General features: G+C 42.9%; 1 protein-coding gene and 1 pseudogene across 6 annotated transcripts in view; one reads left to right on the top strand and one right to left on the bottom strand.

The window, feature by feature from the left end:
- MYH10 (myosin heavy chain 10) overlaps positions 1-22,326 on the bottom strand; it is a 139,675-nt gene extending 117,349 nt beyond the window's left edge. For 2 of the 6 annotated variants that reach the window (XM_045199183.3, XM_045199186.3), the window contains exons 1-2: positions 21,957-22,326; positions 14,923-15,298 (exon numbers count right to left, since the gene is read on the bottom strand). In XM_045199183.3, coding sequence (XP_045055118.1) covers positions 14,923-15,298; positions 21,957-22,015 — 435 coding nt within the window. In that variant the 5' untranslated portion in view covers positions 22,016-22,326. Of the gene's footprint in view, positions 1-14,922; positions 15,299-21,103; positions 21,122-21,689; positions 21,929-21,956 lie in introns of those variants that run through there. The other 4 variants (XM_045199184.3, XM_045199185.2, XM_071219299.1 and 1 more) reach the window with 4 other exon arrangements.
- Positions 8,158-13,393, top strand: LOC112308662 (large ribosomal subunit protein eL30 pseudogene; annotated as a pseudogene).
- Positions 22,327-22,893: the final 567 nt, after the last annotated feature.

Below are 22,893 nucleotides of genomic sequence, written 5' to 3'. Positions count from 1 at the left end.
CCTTCCTTATCTAGATCAGAGGTACAGGAGAGGACACAGGGCAAAGAGCCTCGGCCGAAGGCCACTGATTTGGGCTGTCTGCCTTACATCTGAAGCGATGAGATGGACATGCGTCCCTGTTTGCCTGAGCCACGGTAATGATTGCACTTGCCCTTCCCTCCCTTGTGACCACTTGCAGACTGCCGGCTTTCTCACAGTGCAGCTCAGAGCTCAGACAACCCTGGCTAACTCTCCGGCCTCTCGCACCATCAACTTGGCTCTTTCTCCCTAATCAAGTCTCTCACCTAGTAGTCCAGCCTCTCTCCGCCCATGTAACTAAGAGGCACTGAGGGACAATAAAAACAAAGACTGGATTAAGGGTGAGACAGCTGAGGAGAGGCAATCTGAGTAATTTGTTATTGGGTTTATTTATACACAGTAAAGTTTACAAATCATAACTATACATCTTAATGAATTTTTTATATATATATATATATATATATATATATATATATATATATATAAAGCCTCATGAAGCTACAGATTTTGTACTTTACTTTTATAAGAAACAAATAATTACAGACTGGAAAAAAGAAAAAAGAAGAAAAAAAGAAGCTCCCAGAAACATCGATTCTATATGTATGACATGGTAACAAATCGTAACAATGATATCTTTATTCAGAAATAATTCTAACATGTGCCTACCATGTGTTGGGTACTTTCTGAGGACTAGGATTACAAAAATGAGTAAGTCTCACAAATATGAGTAAGTCATCAAAAAACAAGGTTAAATAATCACCAGTAGCCTGCACTTGCCAAAGAGAGGCAGTAATAAATGTTCAAGTGGAAAAATTAAATTGAAGTGCTTAAAGAGGTAAATTCTATCTACAAAATTAGCTCAAACGTTAGGCTCCTGCCTAACTGATATGTATCACTTTTGTCTTTCCCCAAGGCACGTGGTAGGAGAGCAGTATGTCTCAGTAATTTCTCTGACACCTTAAAGTTCAAAGTAAACGCCACTTAAGTATTTAAAAACATACACTCTAGAGATGAAGACAATGAATGTGCAGTAAGAAAACAAGACACAATATACAGCACTAAAAAGAAAGCGGTACAAAAAGAGGAAGATTTATACAAATTATAAATTACTGAAGCAGAACACAGAAGCCCCAGGCACTGAGACCCATGGCCATCTTGTCAGAAACTCTAGGACTAGGTACAAAAGTTCAGACCTAGGTAGTCTTTGGTGTTCTTCTTAAAGAGTATGAGGTCAAAAGGCAGGATAAAGGAAACCCTATCAAAATGGTAAGAGCATAAAACTTGGTGATAGAATATATCCAAGGCAGAGTGAGAAGTCCTATCTAGCTGAAAATTGTTCATACCGTGGAATGTGAGAGGTAATGAGCCTAAAAGGGCACACTGAACAATTTAGATGTTGTCCTCTATTGGTGATTAGGTATTAGAGGTTCAGCAGAGAAGAGTGATGAAAAGCAAGAAGCATTTTTGAAACAGTATAAATCTGGCAGCCATGTGGAAAACAGAGTGAAGGGCAAGAGGTGAGAAGCAGGAAATGGAGACTGCGGAGCAGTCCTGGCACCAGAGCAGCCTCGAGGAGAGAAAAGGCAATACAAGAACGGAGAAGGGATGAGTCATGGAGAAAGCTGGATGGAGACTAAACAGGACTCAGTAACTCTGAATACAGAAAAACTATTTAAGATACAAGACTCGAGGGTTTGCAAGCTTTAGAGACTAGAAAAGTTACTGTTGGACAAGAAAAATAATTTAATTTGTGGGAAAAATACTGAATCTCCTTTTAACATTTTGAGACTGTAGTATATTAACAGAAGATTCATTATAATAGGTGAGGCCAGTAGAATGCCTAGTGAGCAGCTGGAAATACTGAATTGCTAAAGCCTGTGAAACAAAAGGTCACTGGTTCGATTCCCAGTCAGGGCACACCACCAACTGGCTCGTTGAGAGAGGCAACTAACTGGTCCATGTTCCTCTCCCTCTCTTTCTCCCTCCCTCCCCCTCCTTCTAGAAATAAATAAATAAAATCTTTTAAAAAAGAAAAAGAATTCAGTGGCTGTGTGTAACAGCAAATTAGATAAAGCTGAGGAATTAGTTACTTGACATTTTTATTAGAAGCAAATCTATGGACGAAAACAGGATGGAAATATAGGAGAATGTGAGAGATATACGGGACATGATGAAAAGGTTTGAAATACAACATACTTGAGTCCAGAAAGAAGAAAAGAGAGGATGGAGTAGAAGTATATGTGAAGAGATAATGGCTAAGAATTTTCCAGAACAAATGGCATCAAACCACAGATTCAAAAACACTACAAACTCCAACCAGAATGTATTAAAAAAAAAAAAAAACAACAAAAAAACCCACTGTACTTAAGCACATCAGAACATCAGAGTACAACTGCTTGCTGAAAGCCAAAGGCAAAGAAAAAATTTTAGAAACAACCAATGGAGGAAAAAAAAAAAAAAGATTATCTTTAAAGAGCTAGCAATAAAACAATAAGCTGAATTCTCAACATAAAAAAGTGGAAGGGCCCTGGCTGGTGACTCAATGGATTGAGCGCCAGCCTGTGAACCAAAGGGTCACCAGTTCCATTCCCAGTCAGGGTATATGCCTGGGTTGTGGGCCAGATCACCAGTAGGGGGCGCATGAAAGGCAACCACCCATTAGTGTTTCTCTCCCTCTTTCTCCCTCCCTTCCCCTCTTTCTAAAAATAAACAAAATAAAATAAAATAAGTGGAAGGGATAACACACTGCAATGGTATTTTTAAAGGTTAAAAGAAAATAATTGCCAGCTTGAAATTCTAAACAAGGGGGAAAAAAACTTTAAAATGAAGATGAAATACAATGTCACACAAATAAAGAAACCCTTTCTAAAAGATGAAAGCTAAGAGATGTAGAAAAAAATTAAAAGCAGTAGAAATTAAATGGATAAGACTAAGTGGGTACTACTGACTGAGAAGGAATAAGTATCTTGTGGGTTTTAAAACACAGAGTGTTTTATGCGGTGGCACATAACTTTGGGAGGGAGAGTAAATGGAGTTTAAGGGCTCTGTGGTCCAAGCTAATACTAACGTCAGACAAAGTTGCACACTGAAAATAAAGATCATCACCCTGCTGGTGGGGCTCAGTGAATTGAGTGTGGGCCTGTGAAATGAAAGGTCGCCAGTTTGATTCCCAGTCAGGGCACATGCCTGGGTTGCAGGCCAGGTCCCCAGTTGGGGCCATGCAAGGGGCAACCATGTATCTCTCACACATTGATGTTTTTCTGCCTCTCTTTCTCCCTCCCTTCCCATCTCTCTAAAAAAAAAAAAAAGAAATCATGATGATTCACCAGAAAGATATAAAAATTCTACATTTGTACATATGTGATAACATAACTTCAGCAGTATATAGCAAAGATTGACAGAACTAAAAAGAGAAACAAAGACAGTAACATGGAACAAGCAGACAAAAATAAAAAACCGTAGGAACACGTAAGACTGAATGACAACGCACGTGTAAGAGACACTGCATCCAACAATGGCCATACATGTTTTTCAAGTGCACGGTGACCCCTCACCCAAACTGATATAAGATGGACCACACAGCAAGTCTAATACATTTCAAAGGACTAAAATCAGTCAGGGCACGTTCTCTGACCAAGGGCGGATTATACCAGAAATAACACAATAAATCTGAAAATCATCTTGTGTTTGGAAATTAAGCAGTTTAGTTCTAAATAACCTGTGAAGGCAACAAAGATATCCTCCTTGTTCTGAACCAAATGACAATAAAAACAACATACATTAAAACTTGTAGAATACTGCTAAAGTTTATTATTTAGAATGAAATGTATAGCCTTTAAAAAGCACCTATTAGAAAATGACTAGCTGAAAAAAAAAATCAATGATCTAAGTATCCATCTCAAAATTTGATAATGAACAAATTATCCCATAGAAAGTACTATTAAAAAAATACAGCATGCAGCACAAATAACGCCCCTTTTTATTACAAAATCATAAGCATGCAATTCTATAACCATAACAGTATCACACTCAAGCACACCATATGACACTTTAGGTGAAATGTTCAAATTAAAACTATAAATTATTACACCCATATTACCCTACCAACCACTCAAGCAGGGCTTACTTCTGCCAGACTCTCTGTGTGTGTGTGTGTATGTGTGTGTGTGTGTGTGTGTGTGTGTGAACAGACCCACTTCAAATGGAGTCGGGGCTACACCCCAGAGGAACTACCTTGCAGATTGTATGCCTCAAACCTTCAGAACGTTAAAGCAGCGGAATAACCTTTAGACTGAACCTAAAAAGCACTGTATCTCAATTGTTTGCAAAGATGACAAGAAATCAGATATTATGACTACTAGGACTGATGAATACCAGACTGAAAAATTAAAAAACGTCTTTTAAAATTAGAGTCACTAGTTGGCTTGTCTGCACCTATAGAAATGCCATCCGTCCATTGACATGGTCGTTCCCCTTCCCTTACTCACAAGTGCCCCCTGCCTTCGTCTCCGTACAGGAGTACTATTTGGGCATCTGCCTACATCAGTGCTTTCCAAACAGCTGTTTTTTAAAATCTCAAAAGAAATGCATGTGTCTCTCTTCATGCTTAGGTAAATGGTACAGTTGGTGGCCACTTATGAGAAGGGCACACCTGAGACACGTGGTGCCAGGTGACTGCGTCCCGGTGCAAACGTCACGGGGCACACTTACGCAGACCTGGGTCCTGGGTGAAACCACCACTGCGCACCTGGCTGCATGGCACAGCCTACTGCTCTGCAGAGGAGGAAAAATAATTTTCTCTCTGACTGGGTTCCTGGCTGGGACATCCTTGTGATAAAAGATTAACAGGAGAAAAACAAATGGAAGCTTAGTAACGCGTATACTTCCCGTATACATGGGAAGACCCAGGAAAACGAAGTAATTTGCCAAAATGGCTGAAGCCACTACCTTAAATACCATCTTCAGCTGAAGACAAAAGAAGATTTGGGGGTGGGGGTGTCATTTATGGAAGCTTACTAGGGAAAAGCAGCCCAGTAAACACGGTGAGCTTGTTATGCCGATATAAGCATTCTGAATTGATTCGAGTTTCTAGAGACAAGGTCACCCACCCCCTCATCCAGGTACAGGAGGGAGGCACCCTGATAAGCAGAGATCTCCCTCACAAATTTAAGTCACCTTTTACAAAGGGTAACTGCTACGTGGCTTTCAGAGCTTCTCCCAAGTCTGCTGTTTCTTAAAAATTAATCAGCCTAAAATAATCTTTAAGCCGGGGACAAATTTGGGGGTGGCAAATTCTGCTGCCCTACCAGCTCCTTGGCTACAAACCTGTACAGCATGTCGCTGTACTGAATACTGTGGGCAACTGTAACACGACGGTGAGTATTTGTGCAATGCCTTGTGCTCCGACACTTCCACCTCATTTGGTGATAGAAACTTTTCACTTCCGTTATAATCTTGAGACAACGGTCATATATACTCAGTCCATCACTGACCAAAACATCATGCAGCAGGTGACTGTAAAAGAAATAGAATAAGGTGGTTGGATGAAGGAAGAAAGGAGGTAAGAAGGGAAGGAGGAAGGGAGGGAAGGAAGAGAGCACCAACAAAGTCAATCTTTGAAAAGACTCATAACTGTCAATGTAAGAAATGGCCAAACCTGTAAGAATTTTTATGAGTTTATTTGAGCCAACGAATGACAAACGCTGGGAAGCAGAACCTCAACAGATTGAAGAAATGCTCTGGAAAGTGGCAGTTTTGCACCTTGTTTTATACATTACAATCAAAACAGAAGACGTAAGTGGGTTCCAGGAAAGCCTGTTGATATATTAGAGAGGTGGAAGAAAGCAAAGCGGGAAAACCTCTGGGGCTGGATGAAAAGTAAAATGATGGACAGTAATTTACATAGTGGGTACAGGGTGGCAAACAGTCAACGACGGACACAATAACGATGACAAGGAGGAGACCTGGGGTCTGCCCCAGGTGCGGTGCCTGTGCATTGGAGGGGTCTGGGAAAAGGAAATGTGACATTCCAAAGGTTTGTTATTGTAGGTGCAAAAAAACAAGACAAGAGACAGGCTCAGTTAAGGTCAAGACTGACTTTTGTCAGGGAAAATTCCAGCTTAGGACACGATTGCCTGCCATGACTTAATTTCAGTTACAAAGTTTTTAATTTCAGACCATCCTAGGTGACTACCGTGGTCTCTGAGTCTGTGAGGCCATCATGCAGGCCTCCCTGAGCTTGTCAGGGTTAGCATGCAGCCCCTTTCCGTCCACGTGACATGGATAAACCTCTGATGAGACTCATTAGAAAAAGGAAGAACAAATTATTAGTATCAGAAATGAAAGTGAACGTCACTACAAATCTTGCAGAAAATAAGAGGGTCTTACAAACAACTTTATGTAAATAAATTTGAAAATTTAGATAAAATAGACAAATTTGTAGAAAAAGTTACCAAAACTGATACAACTATTGAAGAAAAACTTCCCCGCAAAGAAAACTAATTACTTTAAAACAAATAACATCAATCCTATCCAAACTCTTCCAGAGAACACACGAAGATAAACTATTACTCAATTCATTTTATAAAGCCAGCATAATCTTGCTAGCAAAATACGACAAGGTCAGTGCAAGAAAGGAAAATTTTAAGTCAGCCTCACTCATAAAAAATCCTCAACAAAATACAGAATCTAGGAATCTAGTAATACATATAACACATAAATATAAAAAGAATACTTGGGTCCTTGCAAGGCTAGCTTTAGCACTAAAATTCAGCACAATTACAAAATAACCAGAAAAACCACACTATCATCCACGCGGGGTAAAAACTAAGAGTACATGAAACTTCCCCTACTCTGATAAAAGAATATTCAAAATAAAAACTAGAGCAAACATCATTTAAAACATATTTTTCATTTAGTTTCCAATTACAGTTGACATACATTAGTTTCAGACGTACGACATAGTGATTAGGCATTTATATAACTTAAGAAGTGACCATCCTGATACATCTGACTCCCACCTGACACCGTACATAATGATCACAGTATTATTGACTATAGTCCCTACGCTGTATCTACAGCCCTGTGACTGTTTTTATTAACTGGCAATTTGTACTTCCTAATCCCTTTCACCTTTTTCGCCCAATCCCCCGATCCCCTCCCTTCTGGTGACCATTGTTTGTTCTCTGGATTACACGTAGAAGTGAAATCATATGGTACTTGTCTTTCTCTGTCCGACTTCTTTCACTTAGCATAATATCCTCCAAGTTCATCCATGTTGTCCTAAATGGCAAGAGTTCATTCTTTTTGTACTAATTTAACAAACCTTTATTTTGCATTTTTTAAAACATAGGTTGTTTTATAATATGTCAGTTAAAATGGCAGAAATTAGGTAGTTAGTTTACGTTGCTTTTTATTCTTTGTCAGTGACCTTCCATAAAAGTTACCCCATAGAACACAAGAGAACTCATCTAGAATTCTATTCTTACTAAAAAAGTATCTTTCATGATCATCAAGCCTCATGAATGTGTCATAGATTACAGAAAGAAATATAAATAAGTTTTATTGTTGGGATGTTTTACCATGTTGGAGATTTGTTCTCATGAATGCCTCTAACACTCGAAACTTACAAAAAAAAAAAGGTGTTTTTGAGAACTGAAGAACAGAGTAAGAATTCTCCAAATGGTATTTTTTAAAACTGAATTTATTGGAGTGACACTGGATAACAAAATTATACAGGTTTCAGGTGTACAATTCTATAGTACATCATCTGTACACTGTATTGTGTGTTCACCCCAAGTCAAGTCTCCTTTCCTCAGCAAACATCATCCTTAATGGTGAAATGTTGAAGGCTTTCCCTCTGAGATCAGAAATGGTTTAAAGATGACCCCAATCAGTCCTTCTATTCAGCATGCATTTATTTACTGAGGGTTCTGCACAGGGCAATAAAGCAAGCCAAAGTGTGAATGGAAAAGAGGGGCTTCGTAGCAAGCCTGACAAGGGCACGGACCACGTAACCACACAGAACGGTCTGATCGTAGATTTCCTAACTGGGCAGGTCATGGGCGTAGTCACGTCCTGGGCTTATAGATGCCTTAATAAAAGGTCAGTCTTTGCCTTAAGGGAGCCCTGTCTGTTGTTTTTGTGCACCTAAGAGAACATACCCTTAGAATGTCGGTAACTATCCTTCCCAGACACGTCAGAGGCGTAACCACCCTCCTTCACAGGACGGCCCCAAAACTCCTCACTGTCTTGCTGTCCCACACCATCTCTATTTACTGGAAAAGTTCAATGTTAGCTATCCTGTACCCACTGATGTGAAACAAGTAGGTATCTCTCCATTTTGCTTTTTATCCAATCCTGGAGACACCTCTCCCTGGTTTTCTCCCACCTCCTTACTACTAATGGATTGCACGTAACCTCCTTTGACTCTAAATGTATAAAAAGGATTCTCTTGGATAGGGACCATCCTGCTCCTATGGCAGGGAGATGGTGGCTGCAAAGAAGATGAAAAAGTCACTGGAGTCAATCGACTCTAGGCTCCAACTTGTTATGAAAAGTGGAAAGCATGTGGTGGGGTACAAGCAGACTCTGAAGATGATCAGACAAGGCAAAGAGAAACTGGTCATCCTCGCCAACAATGTCCAGCCTTGAGGAGATCTGAAATAGAGCACTATGTCATGTTGGCCAAGACTGGTGCCCATCACTAAAGTGGCAATGATATTGAATTGGGCACGGCGTGTGGAGAACACTACCAAGTATGCACACTAGCTATCGTTGACCCAGGCGATTCACGTATCATTAGAAGCATGCTAGAACAGACTGGTGAAAGTAAATCATGCAAAATTTTTCTTTTACAACTGGCTACAGCCTGGTTTAAAAGCTGGAAGAAAAAAAAGAAAAAGAAAGAACGAACTGCAAAATTGCCATTCTCCAGAGCACTGTCTCAGTCCTTTGGGATTTTGCTCTGGGTCAGTCTTCAATTTTTTGGCTCAAACTCTTATAAAATTTATCTATAGGTTTGGATTTACTTTCATCTACAAAAGAAATATACAGCAACTGTATTTGTACATAATGATAACAATTAAAAAGGAATATTTAGAACACCATTTTTAAATAGCATTGTCTACTGGTCCAAAGACAAGCACACACACCCATGAAACAGACCAGGGAGTCAACAAATTTACAAACACCTGGTTTATAACAAAGGTGACACGCCAGAGCGTGGAGATCGGAGTTCCACTAGATAGCACCGGGTCAATTGGAGAGCCATTTGGAAAAGAAAGTTAATCTTTCACTGCACACAAATTCAATTGCAAATGGGCTGAGAATGACCTAAAATACGTATCATCAAATTCTCCTCTCCTCTGGCTTCAAACTGAGTTTGACCAATGGGAGACATTAGCAGGAGACTTAGGGTGGGAGGAGATACGATATTTATGCCTCAGGATCTTCCCTGCCAGCTGTCATGAGCTGTGGACACAATTCCTACCAGGAAGCCCTTTCCACACAGCTATCCTCTTCTGGTTGAGGCAACAGCTCTTTCCTATTGCCCCTTTAAAGATCAAGTTGTATCGAGGGCTCTCAGCCACCACTAGAGCTGGATACTGTACAACTAGCTTTTGTTTTCTAAACTCTACCCACGTGCTTGTAAATAGTCCCCTTATTAAACTCTCAGAATATCTAGTTTGAGGGCCTTCTGTTTCCGGCTAGACTCCAACTAAATCAGGTGTTACTAAGCTCAAAATATGAGTGAAAAATGTGCATATTCTAACATTCAGGAATCCCACTCCTGGCTCTATATTGTACAGACAGGCATGCTCATACGCACTAGTATATGTCCAATGCTGTTCATTGAAGCAATCAATGTTCATAATGTTCCAGTTTCCAAACCGGAAAAAACAAACGTCCGAAAACATTTGGATTTTTTAAAATGGGTCAAAAAATCTTATAATGGACCCTGGCTGGTGTGGCTCAGGGATTGAGTGCTGGCCTGCAAGGTGGAGGGTCGCTTGTTCGATTCACAGTCAGGGCGCACGCCTGGGTTTCAGGCCGGGTCCCCAGTGGGGGGTGCACAAGAGGCAACCACACATTGATTGATGTTTCTCTCCCTCTCTTTAAAAAAAACAAACAAAAAACAAAAACAAAAAAACTTAAAGTGGAGTATTACATTCGAACAAAAAACTCAAACTTTTTTTTATTTCAGGGCCCTTTTTAGAATCTTAGAAAAAGATTCCAAAGACATTTTGTTTTATATAACTGAGTTTTTAAAATGTGTACATATTCATTTTAAATAACAATGGATACAGGTTAATGTAAGTTAATATTTCTTGCTTTTTTAAAAAATTATGTTTTCTAAAACAAAAGTAAGAAGAGTGGCACTGTTTTATGTTTTTGCAAATCTTTTATTATCTGGCTTAACAGAAACGGCACAATTTTCATACCTTTTTGTACATTCAATCTGTTGTGATATTTTGTTTTGGTCGAAGCATATGAAGAAAGTCAGCCTTACACTGGTATATAGTTGGAAAGGAAGACGTAGTTGAACAGTCTTTTCAACTAATGGTGGGTATTCTTCTTTGATACGACACCCAAACTCAACAACTGACAATTTCTTAAAGAGCAGGGCCAGTGTAGCTTCTGAAAACCTGTCAATGAACTTTTCATGCTGTGTTCATCAAAATCCACCACCTTATCTTGCAGGTTGAACGAAATCTTTTACCTGTGCACGATTTGGGAACATCTACACACATCACGTGGAAAACACGGATTCACTGAAGTATGAAGGTCTTCCAAATGACGACACTGCACTCATAATCACACTCATCTAGCTGACCAGAAAGGCTTTTAAGTATCAAGTTCACAGTGGTAGACACAAGTTTCTCCAAATTTTAACTTTCACGTGAAAACTCAAATTTTATCATTGGCAACAAATACAATCAGTTGTTTTCTTTAAAGTGACAGGCTCAGGCTCATTTTGTTTATATTCAAGAAAATGTCTGCCAAATACTGCAATGGAAGGAACCACAGTTTACCTGTTAGTCATGTGGTAAAGTAACAATGGCATTCTGTTTAAAAAGTAGCAAATTTATCTTGCAACTTAAATGATTACATGCTTTTCTTCAGGGCACCCCTCGCAGTTCAACACGCAGCAGAAGTGCTTACTTAATGCGTACTCACCATTTCATCACATGGAATATTAGAAAGAGGTACTCAAGGGTTGAGCATTAATGAAATCAATCAATCATTTCTCTGCTTTATCAAAGACATCCTTTTTTTATTTTTTATTTTTATTTTGAAAGTATGTTTATGAAAGCTGGGGACAGTGAAACAAGGAAAAGCTGGGGACAGAAGAAGCAACAGGGGAGTCTTGGCAGGGCTGCTGTCGGCCCATTGGAAAGTCAGAGAAAAGGAGCCTTAGAGACAGGCTCAGGGAGTCAGCCCAGGATGAGCCTGCCAGAGCCTGTTGCTCCCCTGGCTGCAAGGCTTGTGGGGACCCTTAGCGTTTAGGAGACGCCTGTGAGGGAAGATAGGTGTGGGCGTGGCCCCGGGAGGAGCGCTATCACAGACATTCTTCAGTGAAACTGAATTAAAATGACCACCAGGTACAGTTTGGGGGTCACTGCCTTTCATGATAATGTGTCAACAGTTTTCCTGACCACTGCCTTGTCACTGTTGATATCATTACCAATGACAACAGTGAAAAGGGCAAATAACATCTTTGCATAATCATGGAAACAGTTTTGATCTCGCAGATCCCCCAAAAGAGTCTTGGGAAAAAACTTAGGAGTCCGCAGACCACGCTTTGAGGTCTACTAAATTGTAACAACACAAAGCATTATGGATGGATCTTTAAAGTGTAATGCTGAGCAAACAAACAAAAAACAGACACAAAGGGCTATATAAGATTCATTCATATAAAAATTCATAAACAGGCAAAACTCAACTGTATTGTTTAGGAATGCATACTTAGTGGATAAAGCACACTGCGAGGTTTCGAGATACTTCTCAGTAACTGATAGACCAAGCAGACAAAAATTAATAAGGCTATAGAAGATTTAAACAATTAAAAATCTTAGTCTAAGGACTACATACTCCACATCCAGTAACAACAGACTATGCCTTCTTTACCAACACATATAGAACACTCATACACACTGACAATATACTATTGTCAGTTGCAATTAATTTTGATTGCAATGCAATTAATTTAAAAACAAAAAGATAATTTAAAAACCAACATTCAGAACTTTTAAAAGTATACTTTTAAATGATTCATAGGTTAAAGAAGAAATTATAATAGGAATTAGAAAATATTTAGAACTAAATAATACAAATACTACAGATCAAAATATGTGAGGTGATCTAAAATAGTATCAGAGGAAATATTCACAGCTTTTAAATTGTTTTATTAGAAAAAAATGAATATTGGATGAGAAGATGAGAAAATGTATGTTGGGAAGAATAAAAGAAAATATAAGGAAACTAAACCTGTGAATAACCAACTTATTTAAATGGACATATATTGTATCTTACCTATAGAAATATGTATGTCCAAAAAGATCCAAGGCAAGTTATTAGTGTTGATATCTTGGCACCTCAATTGATCAATTCAACTGACTGATTAATTCCAAAGCCCTACACAGACGCGTCACAATGCCAGCAATCGTGGCTGTCCACAGCCCCTTTCTCTTAATATGGGATTTGTCTAGAGTTGAGTGCTCCAACTTGAACCTTAGGTTGAAACCCTTTCTCCATCCTGCTAACTGCAGACATGATCCTTGCAAACCCTCCCTTCTGCTGTGACCTTAATACTTTGAGAAAAACTCTGATTTTCCTTCTTTAAAGACCAAGGGGTCCATGCTTTTGAAAGGAAACTCAGAAATTCACTCAGGTGGTACCTGAGTTAAGGTGGAAAAACTCAAACGTAGTAAAAGGTACTTGCAAAAAAAGCTGTAGAAGAATCATGAAGCCTGACTACAAATAAAATGTCTTTTCCTTCATCCACAATTTCCTCTTTCACCCACAATCTCCTTCCCCTTTCCATTCCTCATGTCTCCTGGTTGCAGGAACCTACAGGGTCCAAGGTGGGGAATCAAAGTGAAGACTGGCCGAAAGAGAGCCTGGCTCCTCTCCACACTCCAGTCCTCCACAACTTTTTGGTTGTGCCATCACGCTTCCAGCCTTGCACAGGTCGCTGTGCAAAACTGACCCACAGCTCAAATCTCTGCTATCAACATTACGATCTGACCATACTCTCTTAATTTTCCAGTTTTCTCCCTCTTTCACTCCCATTACCTTTGCTCCAGACCCCCTCGCCTTGTTTGACAAGGGACAGGAGAAAAAGGAACTGCTAGCAGTGGAGACACAACAGTGAACAAGTTCCCAGCCTTCACAGACCTGGGGCAAGCCTACAAATCTGGCCAAACCACACAGCCAGACAAAAACGTGGTCCCCATACACATTATGCCATTCAGTCTCAGCTGGATTCTCAATGCTGCTCTCCAGGTGTTTTCTTATCCTTGGCTTCTCTTCTTTTCCAAACCTTTCCCACTCCCCTGAAGCCACCTTCCCAAACTTGGTGCCTCTTGCTCTCTTACTTTACATCCTACCTCATGGCAGAAGAGAGAGAGGGAGGGATAGAGAGATAGAGAGAGAGAGAGAGAGAGATAGAGAGGGAGAGAGAGAGAGAGAGAGAGGGAGAGAGAGAGAGAGAGAGAGGGAGAGAGAGAGAGAGAGAGAGAGAGAGAGAGAGAGAGAGAGAGAGAGAGAGAGAGAGGCACCATTGGGCTTGACTGAAACTTCTTTGGAAAAGGTCATGAATGAACTATTCATTTCTCAGATCCTCCCATCCCTCCTATCTGTCATATTCTAGGTCAAATGCTAGCTTCTCAAAGAGCCCTTCACTGACCTGCTATGGAAAGTCGGTCTCCTATTCACTCTATTGCGTTTCATTTCCGTATAGGATGTAGCAGGAAAGTAGGGACCTGTCCTGTCCTACTGTCCCCAGCAGAAGGTGCTCAGTAAGTATTCACTAAATAAACTAATTCCGATGGTAAAGCCAGTTCTGATCTGTTGAAGTTTGGAGCTATGCTATGCATGAGCTTCACGATCATGCCCCTTGCATAAAATCCTTTTCCCAATTCAGACTATTACAATGTCAACTTTTCTCTCTACTTCTCTTCATTCTAAATCTAAGTTCTAGCTATACCACCTTCTTTACATCTTTGCCAGCTACATCTACCATCCCTTTAAAAACCTGTTTTGTCACCCTGATTTTTTCAGTACCTGGCTTGCATTTTTCCTCTCTACCTTATCCCTTATTTTCAATAACTTTTATATGGCCAGTGCCACTGCCAGTGACTGCCACATACATACGGTCGACCGCGAACCACAAGACAACCCCGGCCTCAATCTCACCCTCAACTGTTTCCTCTTAAAAACCTCAGTCTCGTCTTTCCCATTTCCTGTACCCAGTGAACCTGTTCTTCCTCTTCACCGAACCTCTAAGCTTGCAGCCCTTCCACGTTGCACTCCTGGGTATACACTGGGTTTCCTACCCATCTGCTGCCTGCATCCTACTGTCGATGCAACTCTTGGCTCCCTTGTAAACTCCCTGGTCTTTCTGCCACGTGCTGTCCCCGTCTTATTATGCTCTGGAGCAATACCACAAAAGTCTTCACATACCATTCAGTCCATTTAATAGCAGACTAGATTATTTAAAATTATGTGTTAAAATTTAAAGCAAAGCAAGATTTGGGGTGAGCAAGAGACTATCTTTAATAGAAATAATATTAGACAGAGAGTGTGGGTAGTCCACATTCTCATTTGATTATGACCGTATGTATGATTTACATTAATTCCCAGTCACCACACTTCCCGTGTTTATTTAGAGAGCATACTTACATAGATGAGTCCTGAATAGTAACGATCCTTCAGATTATGTAAAACAGAAGCTTCGTTCAAGCACGTCAATTCTGCCATATCCTCCACCTTGGAAAACTTAGGTGGGTTCATCTTCTGAATGTCATCTTTGTTGACCATTGCCTTCTTTCCATTCTCTGCCAACTCCACCATAACTTCATCTCCGCGCTCTTCTTTGACACTAGCCGCCTCAAAGCCGTGGCGCTCCGATGGAACCCACACTAGCTTTTTAGCAGTCCAGTCAGCCTGCGTGGCAGGGTTGTAGATGACAGCCCTGTCCACAAAGAGGTACCTCTCCGGATCTTCCGGTCCACTTCTCTGTGCCATTGCGAACGCAAGGATCCGAGAGCAATCGCCTCTATGAAAAGAGGAGAAGGATAAAGTTGGATGCTTAAAAATATAAAATGATCCACAAATTTTTCTCTTCTAAGAAACCGAAAACAAAACCTTTGGTAAACAGAAAGCATACACTTTGAGTTAAGAAGCTGGGGTATTCCTCTTTACAGCCATACCGACCGAGTTTCCAAGGTAAATTTCAGGGGTGACCACAAATTATGACTCTGGTCATCTGAAGACCACTCAAGCCATGCCCTCAGTTACTGAGGACTGAAAAACAAGCAGAAGGAAAAAGTAAAGTTCCAGTTTGACCTTTTTTCCTCTTCGTCTCCTCTTTCACCCTCACCACAAATCAAACAGAGTTAAGAAGGGAAAGGAGAATGAAGAAAAAGAAAACGACTCATAATGAAAGGCCTATGGAGTGGTCCCAGAATTAGTGTGACCACCAGGATATAGCTACAGAGCACATGAGGAAGGCCAGAAGAGTAAAGCACAGGGGCTAAAATGGGCCTCCCATTCTACCCTCAGACAACACACTCAAAGTTCTCCCTTACAAATACCCCTAGCAGGCCACCTATACTTTACCACGGCCAACGTGGTCTTAATATGATCAAGTAAGGCCACAGAGGACAAGCGCAACTTGGCTTCACACAACAGCCTTTCAAGTATGTGATGGTAGCTATTCAGGTCTCCACTCCCATTCCTGCAGCTGCTCCTACTCCCTCTGTCTCCTCTTCAGCATTCCATCATTCATCAAGACTCATTCCACTACCCTGAGCTCTTGCCTCTAAACAGACTCCATGTGCTTATGCCCCTTTGGAGTGTGGGACCCAGAAGCAAACATAATATTCCAGATATAGTCTCACCAATACAGAAGGAGGAACCGTTAACAACCACAGGGCCACACTAGGGAAAGCAGTTTCTGTGACTTCTACAATTAGTGTATCTCAAGACCTACCAGGTATATTTAGCATTCATTCACTGTTGCCTCACAATGAACTGTCAGTCAAAGCTCCGTATGTGCTGTTCTAAGTCACCTCCCCGCCTTTTAAACTTATGCAATTGGTTTTTTGGATCGAATGACTAGAGTTTACATTCCTCACTCCCCTTTCTTATGTGACTCATCATTCTTAGCTGACAACATCTTTTTGGAATCCAATACCATCATTAAACACTTTTGTTATTACTCCAAATTACAAACTTCATAAGCATGGATTCCATCCATGACTTCATCCAAATCAATGCAAGAAGCCAACTGAGGACCTGCTCTTCTTGCTCCATCAAATCCTCCCAACTTCTCCCACCCCCAAAATGATGGGGATTCTTTGTATGCAAGATAGAAGGCCGAGAGGTTTACCATAAAGTAGTCCAAAGTTAAGAGGTTCCTAAACTTGAGTCCATAGATAAATTTCAAGCTGACATGGTATAAAAATGTTGTACACGTACCGTATACATGTATGCACGCTTTTCTAAAAGAACACTCACAACTTTGTTCACATTCTTAAAGGGATCTATTTGTGTCCTAAAAGATTAATAATCACTGATAGCGGGTGCAGATACTACCCCTTTCCCTCTAGTAAGAATTTACTAGAATCAAATAACTAAGAGTCTTCAGAAATTATTTGTTACAATATAATGCACCGTGAACATCCATGCTCTAGAGCAGCAGATTTTCAACCGGTGTGCCTCAGGCATTTTGAAACATGCAATATGTGACTACTTAGTCAGGGGCACTGACCTCTTGTCCCCTACACAACAGCCAACACAACAATAGCCATTTGGTGTGAATGAATCTAAATGATACCTATTGTTTTTTTGTTAGATTGACAAAAAATATATTTTTTGGTGTGCTGCAGAATTTTAGTAATTAGTTTATGTGTGCCACGAGATGAAAAAGGTTGAAAACCGCTGCTCTAGAGCGTGGTTCTCAAACTCTGGCATGTACATCAGTCAGCAGCACCTACAAAGCTCATTAAAATACAGATTGCCGGGCTCCATCCCCAGAATTTCCAATTCAGGTAAATCTGGGGTGGAGGACAGTAATTTGCATTTCTAACAAATTCCCAGATGCTGCTGATGCTGCTGGTCCAGGGAGCACACTTCGAGAATCATCGCTCCATAGTTCTCCGGCTGCCATGGTGAGCCACTGTTATTAACAGGCATTTGAAGCAGGAAAAAAAAGGTTGAAAACCCATGTTCTAGACTAATTCATACAAAGATTTAAAGACTGTGCTAGTGTTTTAAGGATAACGGAATTGGATAACACAAAAATCCCAAAATGAAATGACCAAAAAAAATAATCCCAAAACACGTAACATTGAGACTTGTAAAATAAAACTGCTAACATGTTTTTTAACCAAACTCACATTTGCCTTCTTATAGAAAATAGTCACGGACACGTGCACGATCTGTCTGAAGAGCGGTTGCAAAAGCGCGGCATCTCTAGGGACTACTCTGTAAGATTATTAACAAGTTTTCTGCCTTTTACACTAAACGCTGCCGTAAGGAGGCATGGCTTTGAAGTGGGACTTATCCTAGATGCATTTGGAGACATTCAGACATACACCCTGCCTAAAGGATACTCTATCAAAAGTGAAAATGTCCAACTATAAGGAAACACGATAACAAGTAGTCTTATTATTCTAGTCAGGTATCAACTTTACATCCCACACAACACTTCGGAAACTGCCCTGCTGCCAGCAGGCCACACGCAGCTCTTCAGTTTTACGCTGGGTACGCTTCAGTTTAGCAGGTGTCTGTACGTTACAGTAACTTAGATTATTTCTAGAGCAGGTCTTTTTTAAGAAAGTAAACTATGGATTTAAAAATTGATGAAATCAGTCCTATTTCGGTGGGGAAATGCTTATAATTTAAGAAAAATCCAATAGATCACAAGAGTGTAATGACAAAATGCTCCTGGTTTCATAGGTGGAAATTACAGATATACACTTTTTTTTTAAAGGAGAAACAAATTATTCATGGGTCTTCACTGGGTAGTGGGATTGATTCCATTATTTTTATTTTTTCCAGAGTTTCCTACCACGGACTAAACGCTGCGAGGACATTTTCTTGTCCCTTGCTATATGGGGTAAGCACTCAGTCTACTCCCTGTCCAACGAGGGGACCTATACCCACTGACCAAACATTGCGTAAGTAGCCCTCACCCTCTCACAGTAGGCTGCTTTCTCCTCTACAGCCAAAAACCTACCATGCCTCCAAATCCTGACCCAAATCACACCCTTTGAGAAATTCTTTTCAGGTCAATCTGGCAATTTAATCCTCATCCTTCTAACATTCTGTGCTGCCCTTCTGGGACTCTTCTTGCCCTCCCTTGCGTTTCGCAGAGGGCTTAGCAGGTAGTAGGTACTCCAACTCTTGTTTAATTTATAGTGTTCACGAGGCCAGTGAAGTTTTTTTGGTTCATTTTCACTCTTCACTTGTGATTGCCAAATATGTTGTATTTTTTTCATTCTGTTGTATATTTGGAACCCAATCTTGATAAAACTGGTATTTAACAGTGAACCACTCCCAAATGCTTTGCCTTGCAGAAAGGATAATTTTTAAAATAGCAAATACTGTTGTTATAGATCACTAATTATGGCCAGACACTATTTATTCTAAGCAGTTTACATATATCAACTGAGCCCTCACAATAGCCCTATGAGGTAGGTACTGTGTATATCTTTATTTTACAGATGAGGAACCTGAGCGACAGAGAAAGCCAAAAACCAGCCCAAGATCACAGGGCTAACAAGGAGCAGAGCTGGGATTAACACTGAGTTCAGCTCCTGGATTCATTCTCCAATGATGGAAGGTGAGAGGGAGGAAATTTTCAAGGGCATGATGTATACTATATAGTGCCTCTCTACTAAACAAAAACCCTATCGATTATGGCTTCAAGAGTAGAGGCTCAGCCAACAAACACACCTGTACAATCTGGAAAATGCTTTATATTTTATAGAAAGAAAAAACCCTTACATTTAGGGAGGAAAAAGAATAAATAGGAACCTCTTTGTAGGAGACATAAGGATAATGCAAAGATTCTTGGCATTATTTGAAATAACTGCCTAATTGGAGTTAAATCATCTACCCGTGTAGTCCAAACCCCACGCCCTTCATTGGTTTTAGGTGCTCACACTCCTGACTCCCTCCCATTTCCAATGAAATGCCACACAGAAAATGTCTCAACTGCCTCCCAGGCACCTATTATCAGTATGGACCCTGGAAAACAATTCAATTTTATGAATATCTTGCACAAAAGGTCAAACAAAAATGATGGATAAATATTCCATGACACAGCATCCCAGAAGACAGATAAACTAAAACAGAATTGTTCCAATTGTGTAACGCTACTGTTGAGGTCACTTGCACTAGAGACATCGTGCAAGTCTGTTAATTTATCAATATTCTGCTTAATCGAATGAGCACAAATACAAACCAAATGCAGAAGGCTGCTATGGCTATTCATGGCATGCACCATCTCTCAGTTAATATTTGTGTCACATATTTTTGAAATGTGAACCCAACACCAGGAATTTTAATTCCTATATGATGAGAAAGTACATAAACCACAGCAGCATGTAATCTTTCACCATACAACATGCCCTTCAGAATTTCCTCCATCTCACCTTCCATGCAGTCTGTCTTCATTGTAATTATTTCCCCAAGGAGCCCAAATAAAAAGCCAGGCTCTCGGGTCACATCCCTTTGCTGCAAAAGCTCCCGCTATATCGCACAATTACACCATATGCTTTCCCCAGATAAGCACGGGGAAGAACCGAATTTAAGATGCAGAAGTAAGGAGATGCATAAAATGGCCACTTTTCCAGAATCTGAGACAGACAGGGCATACGTAAACACCAAAAGCACAGAACTAGAGAATAATTATTAAGGACAGACTGATTAAGGAAATAAAACAATAAATAGATTAAAGTTTTCCAGAGTGAGATACTATCAAGAACAATTAAGCCTGACTCCAGAATCCTCAGTTTCAATGTTAAAAAGCAAAATCTCAGCAAAGCCAAAGTATTATATTTAGTATTATATTATTCAGCGAAAACAGCAGTCTTTGTTTCATTTGCAGTCCGGATCTACCCCGCCTGCTCTCCCCTACCCCACCCCACCCCACCCCACCCCCTTCCACCAACCGCAGTGATCTTGAAGGGAGCTGCAGAGGCCCTAAGAAACAGATAACGGTCATAGGCAGAGGCCACATTACCCAAACTTCCCTAGCTGAGCTCAAACCCACCGAGTCGCCAACCTCCTTTCTAAGGCCCTAGTACCAGGCAGGCCAGGCTGGGGGCCTCTCCGGTCCCTGGGCCGCATCCGCCCACCACAGGCCCACAAAGCCCCGCAGAGTCTAGGACTCCGCGGCTTCAACTTCCCTCCGACCCCATTCCAGTTTGATTTTATGGGATCCGGTTGTGACCCCAGATGCAGAAGGCCAGGAAGACTCCGCGGCGAGCCATTCCCAGATCACTTACACAATAAAGGGATCCCGAAGCGAGGGCTGACCCTCCCCCCGGCCGCTCTGCTGCAGCGCGCCCCCGCCACATTTCCCGCCTCTCCCCCAAAACCGCCCGGGCCTCGCTCCGCGTCCATCCTGGCCCCTGCGGGCTACCGAGCGCATTATAGGACGCCCGCTCCCGCCCTCCCTTCAGGGAACCAGCTGAGCCCGACCTTCCCTACGCTGGCGGCCGGCTCCTCTGACCCTCACCCGCCGCGCGCTTTCCCTGCGGTGCAGAGACCCTGCCCTCCGGTTCCTCCAGCCCACAGGTCTGGGGCGCTCCGCCCGCCTTCCGAGCCCTCGGAGAACCCCTTAGCGTACCTGGAGTGCCCGATCCGGCCTACCCACAAGAACCCACCAGTAGCCCTTCTGGTCCAGCGTCTCCCCACCCCCAACCAGGCTCGCGCTTTACAGCCCGCCCAGGACTCCCTCCCCTCCTGGGGGGCAGACACAGACTCGCGGGACACCCTGGAACCCCCACCAGGCACCAGGCTCCCAAACCCCGGGGCACTCGGACCCCACATAACGAGTACCAACTCCCTACATCCCCAACCCCAGATCACCATCCCCAGCCCCCCAGGGGTCGTCCTCCCGTACACCCAGGCCCTGATCCCTGCAGGGGTCTCACTCTCAAGGGCCCTTCCTCATTCACGGCCCTTCCAGGGGTCTCTCCACCCATGGGGGTTCCGTTACTCCACTTCCCTGGTCCCTTCATGGATGAATCTACGACCCCCGCAGCACAAATCCTCTGCCTAGAGTCCCTATAGCTTCCACCCGGCTCCCAGTTCGGCTCCGTTCCTGCCGTCCAGAGCCAACGGGCCCCCCAACCCAGGGTCCTTCCCTCCCCGACAAACCGTCCCTCGGCCCTCAGCCGCCGCTCTCGGACCCGGACAGCCGCACCTCTCACCTTCAGCTGAAGATGGTGGCGCCGGCGCACGTTCCGAGCCGCGACCACAGACACGGCGCCTCAGTCCTAAACCCACCGCTGCCTCCGCCGGGCTCCTTTAGCACTGCTGCTCTGGACTGCCCCACCCACCCCCAGCCTCATTGGGCCAGCTCCACGCCCGTCACCGCCGCCCCCAGACCCACTGGTCCGTTTGCGCGCCCATCTCCAAGGGAAGACGTTAGCAACCCGAGCGAAGCCACCTTCCCGAGGTCCGCGCCCTCCACCCACCTGAAATTATGCTCATTGGCTCCCGCTCCCAACCCTGGCCGCCGAAACCTCAATCTCATAGGCTGTTCCGCACGCCCGTCATAGATTCCGGGAGGTGCGGCCGGAGCAGTCCCGGGCGATTGGCTGGCTGGGGCAGAGATGGACAGCTGAGGCTGGCAGAACGCCCGGCGATCCCGCGGGGCAGCGGGTGCGGACTCTGCTGGGGCCGTGGCAGTACAAACGGTGGGGCAGGTGTGCCGCGGCAGGAGCGCGGAGCTCCGCTTGACCCGCCTCGCGTTGGCGTCGGGCCGCCGCGGCAACCCACTTGAGCGCCTTGTTCTCCTCTCTGCTTGCTGCAGCCGGCGTGTCCCGTAGCAGGACTGGCTTCCACCGCGGAATCGCGGCCCCTAGCGCTGCCGGCAGAGGCGGGGCAGGAGCGCGGTCCAGAGGTCTTACGTCACCCCCGAGGCTGCGGGGGGTGGGGACCGCGGCTCAGCGGCTCACCTGCAATGGGGGAGGGGAGGCAGGACTCGGGGTACAGCTCTGCCCATGCGCACCGGCTCAGCCCGTGCCCCGACTGTGTTCTACGCTCTGGCGACTGTCTTCACTCTGGGATTCCGCGCCCAGGTCTACTGAGCTCTGGACGTGGGACAGCTTCCTCCGCTGCCGCAGTTGTAGTGTTTTCGAGGGGAGGGGACTTCTACCCAGCCTCCAGGCTGGGCTTAGATGCCAGAAGAATGTGAAACCAACCCGCCTTGGAGAGAAGACTTGGGAGAAGGACTTAATTCACCTCATTCATTTGTTCATTCATACATTCATTCATTCATTAAATGGAGTTTCCTTCGTGAGAAGGGTTAAGAGAGGTTCTGCTGGGCTGTCAAATCCCCTCAGGGCCGATAAGCTTTTCAAAAGCCTTAGAAACGTTTGAGACTTGAAGAAAAAATGGCTCCAAAATAAA

The sequence above is a fragment of the Desmodus rotundus genome, chromosome 9, assembly GCF_022682495.2.
Source record: "Desmodus rotundus isolate HL8 chromosome 9, HLdesRot8A.1, whole genome shotgun sequence".
NCBI classification, from domain to species: Eukaryota; Metazoa; Chordata; class Mammalia; order Chiroptera; family Phyllostomidae; genus Desmodus; species Desmodus rotundus.
This window is presented reverse-complemented; position numbering and strand designations above follow the sequence as displayed.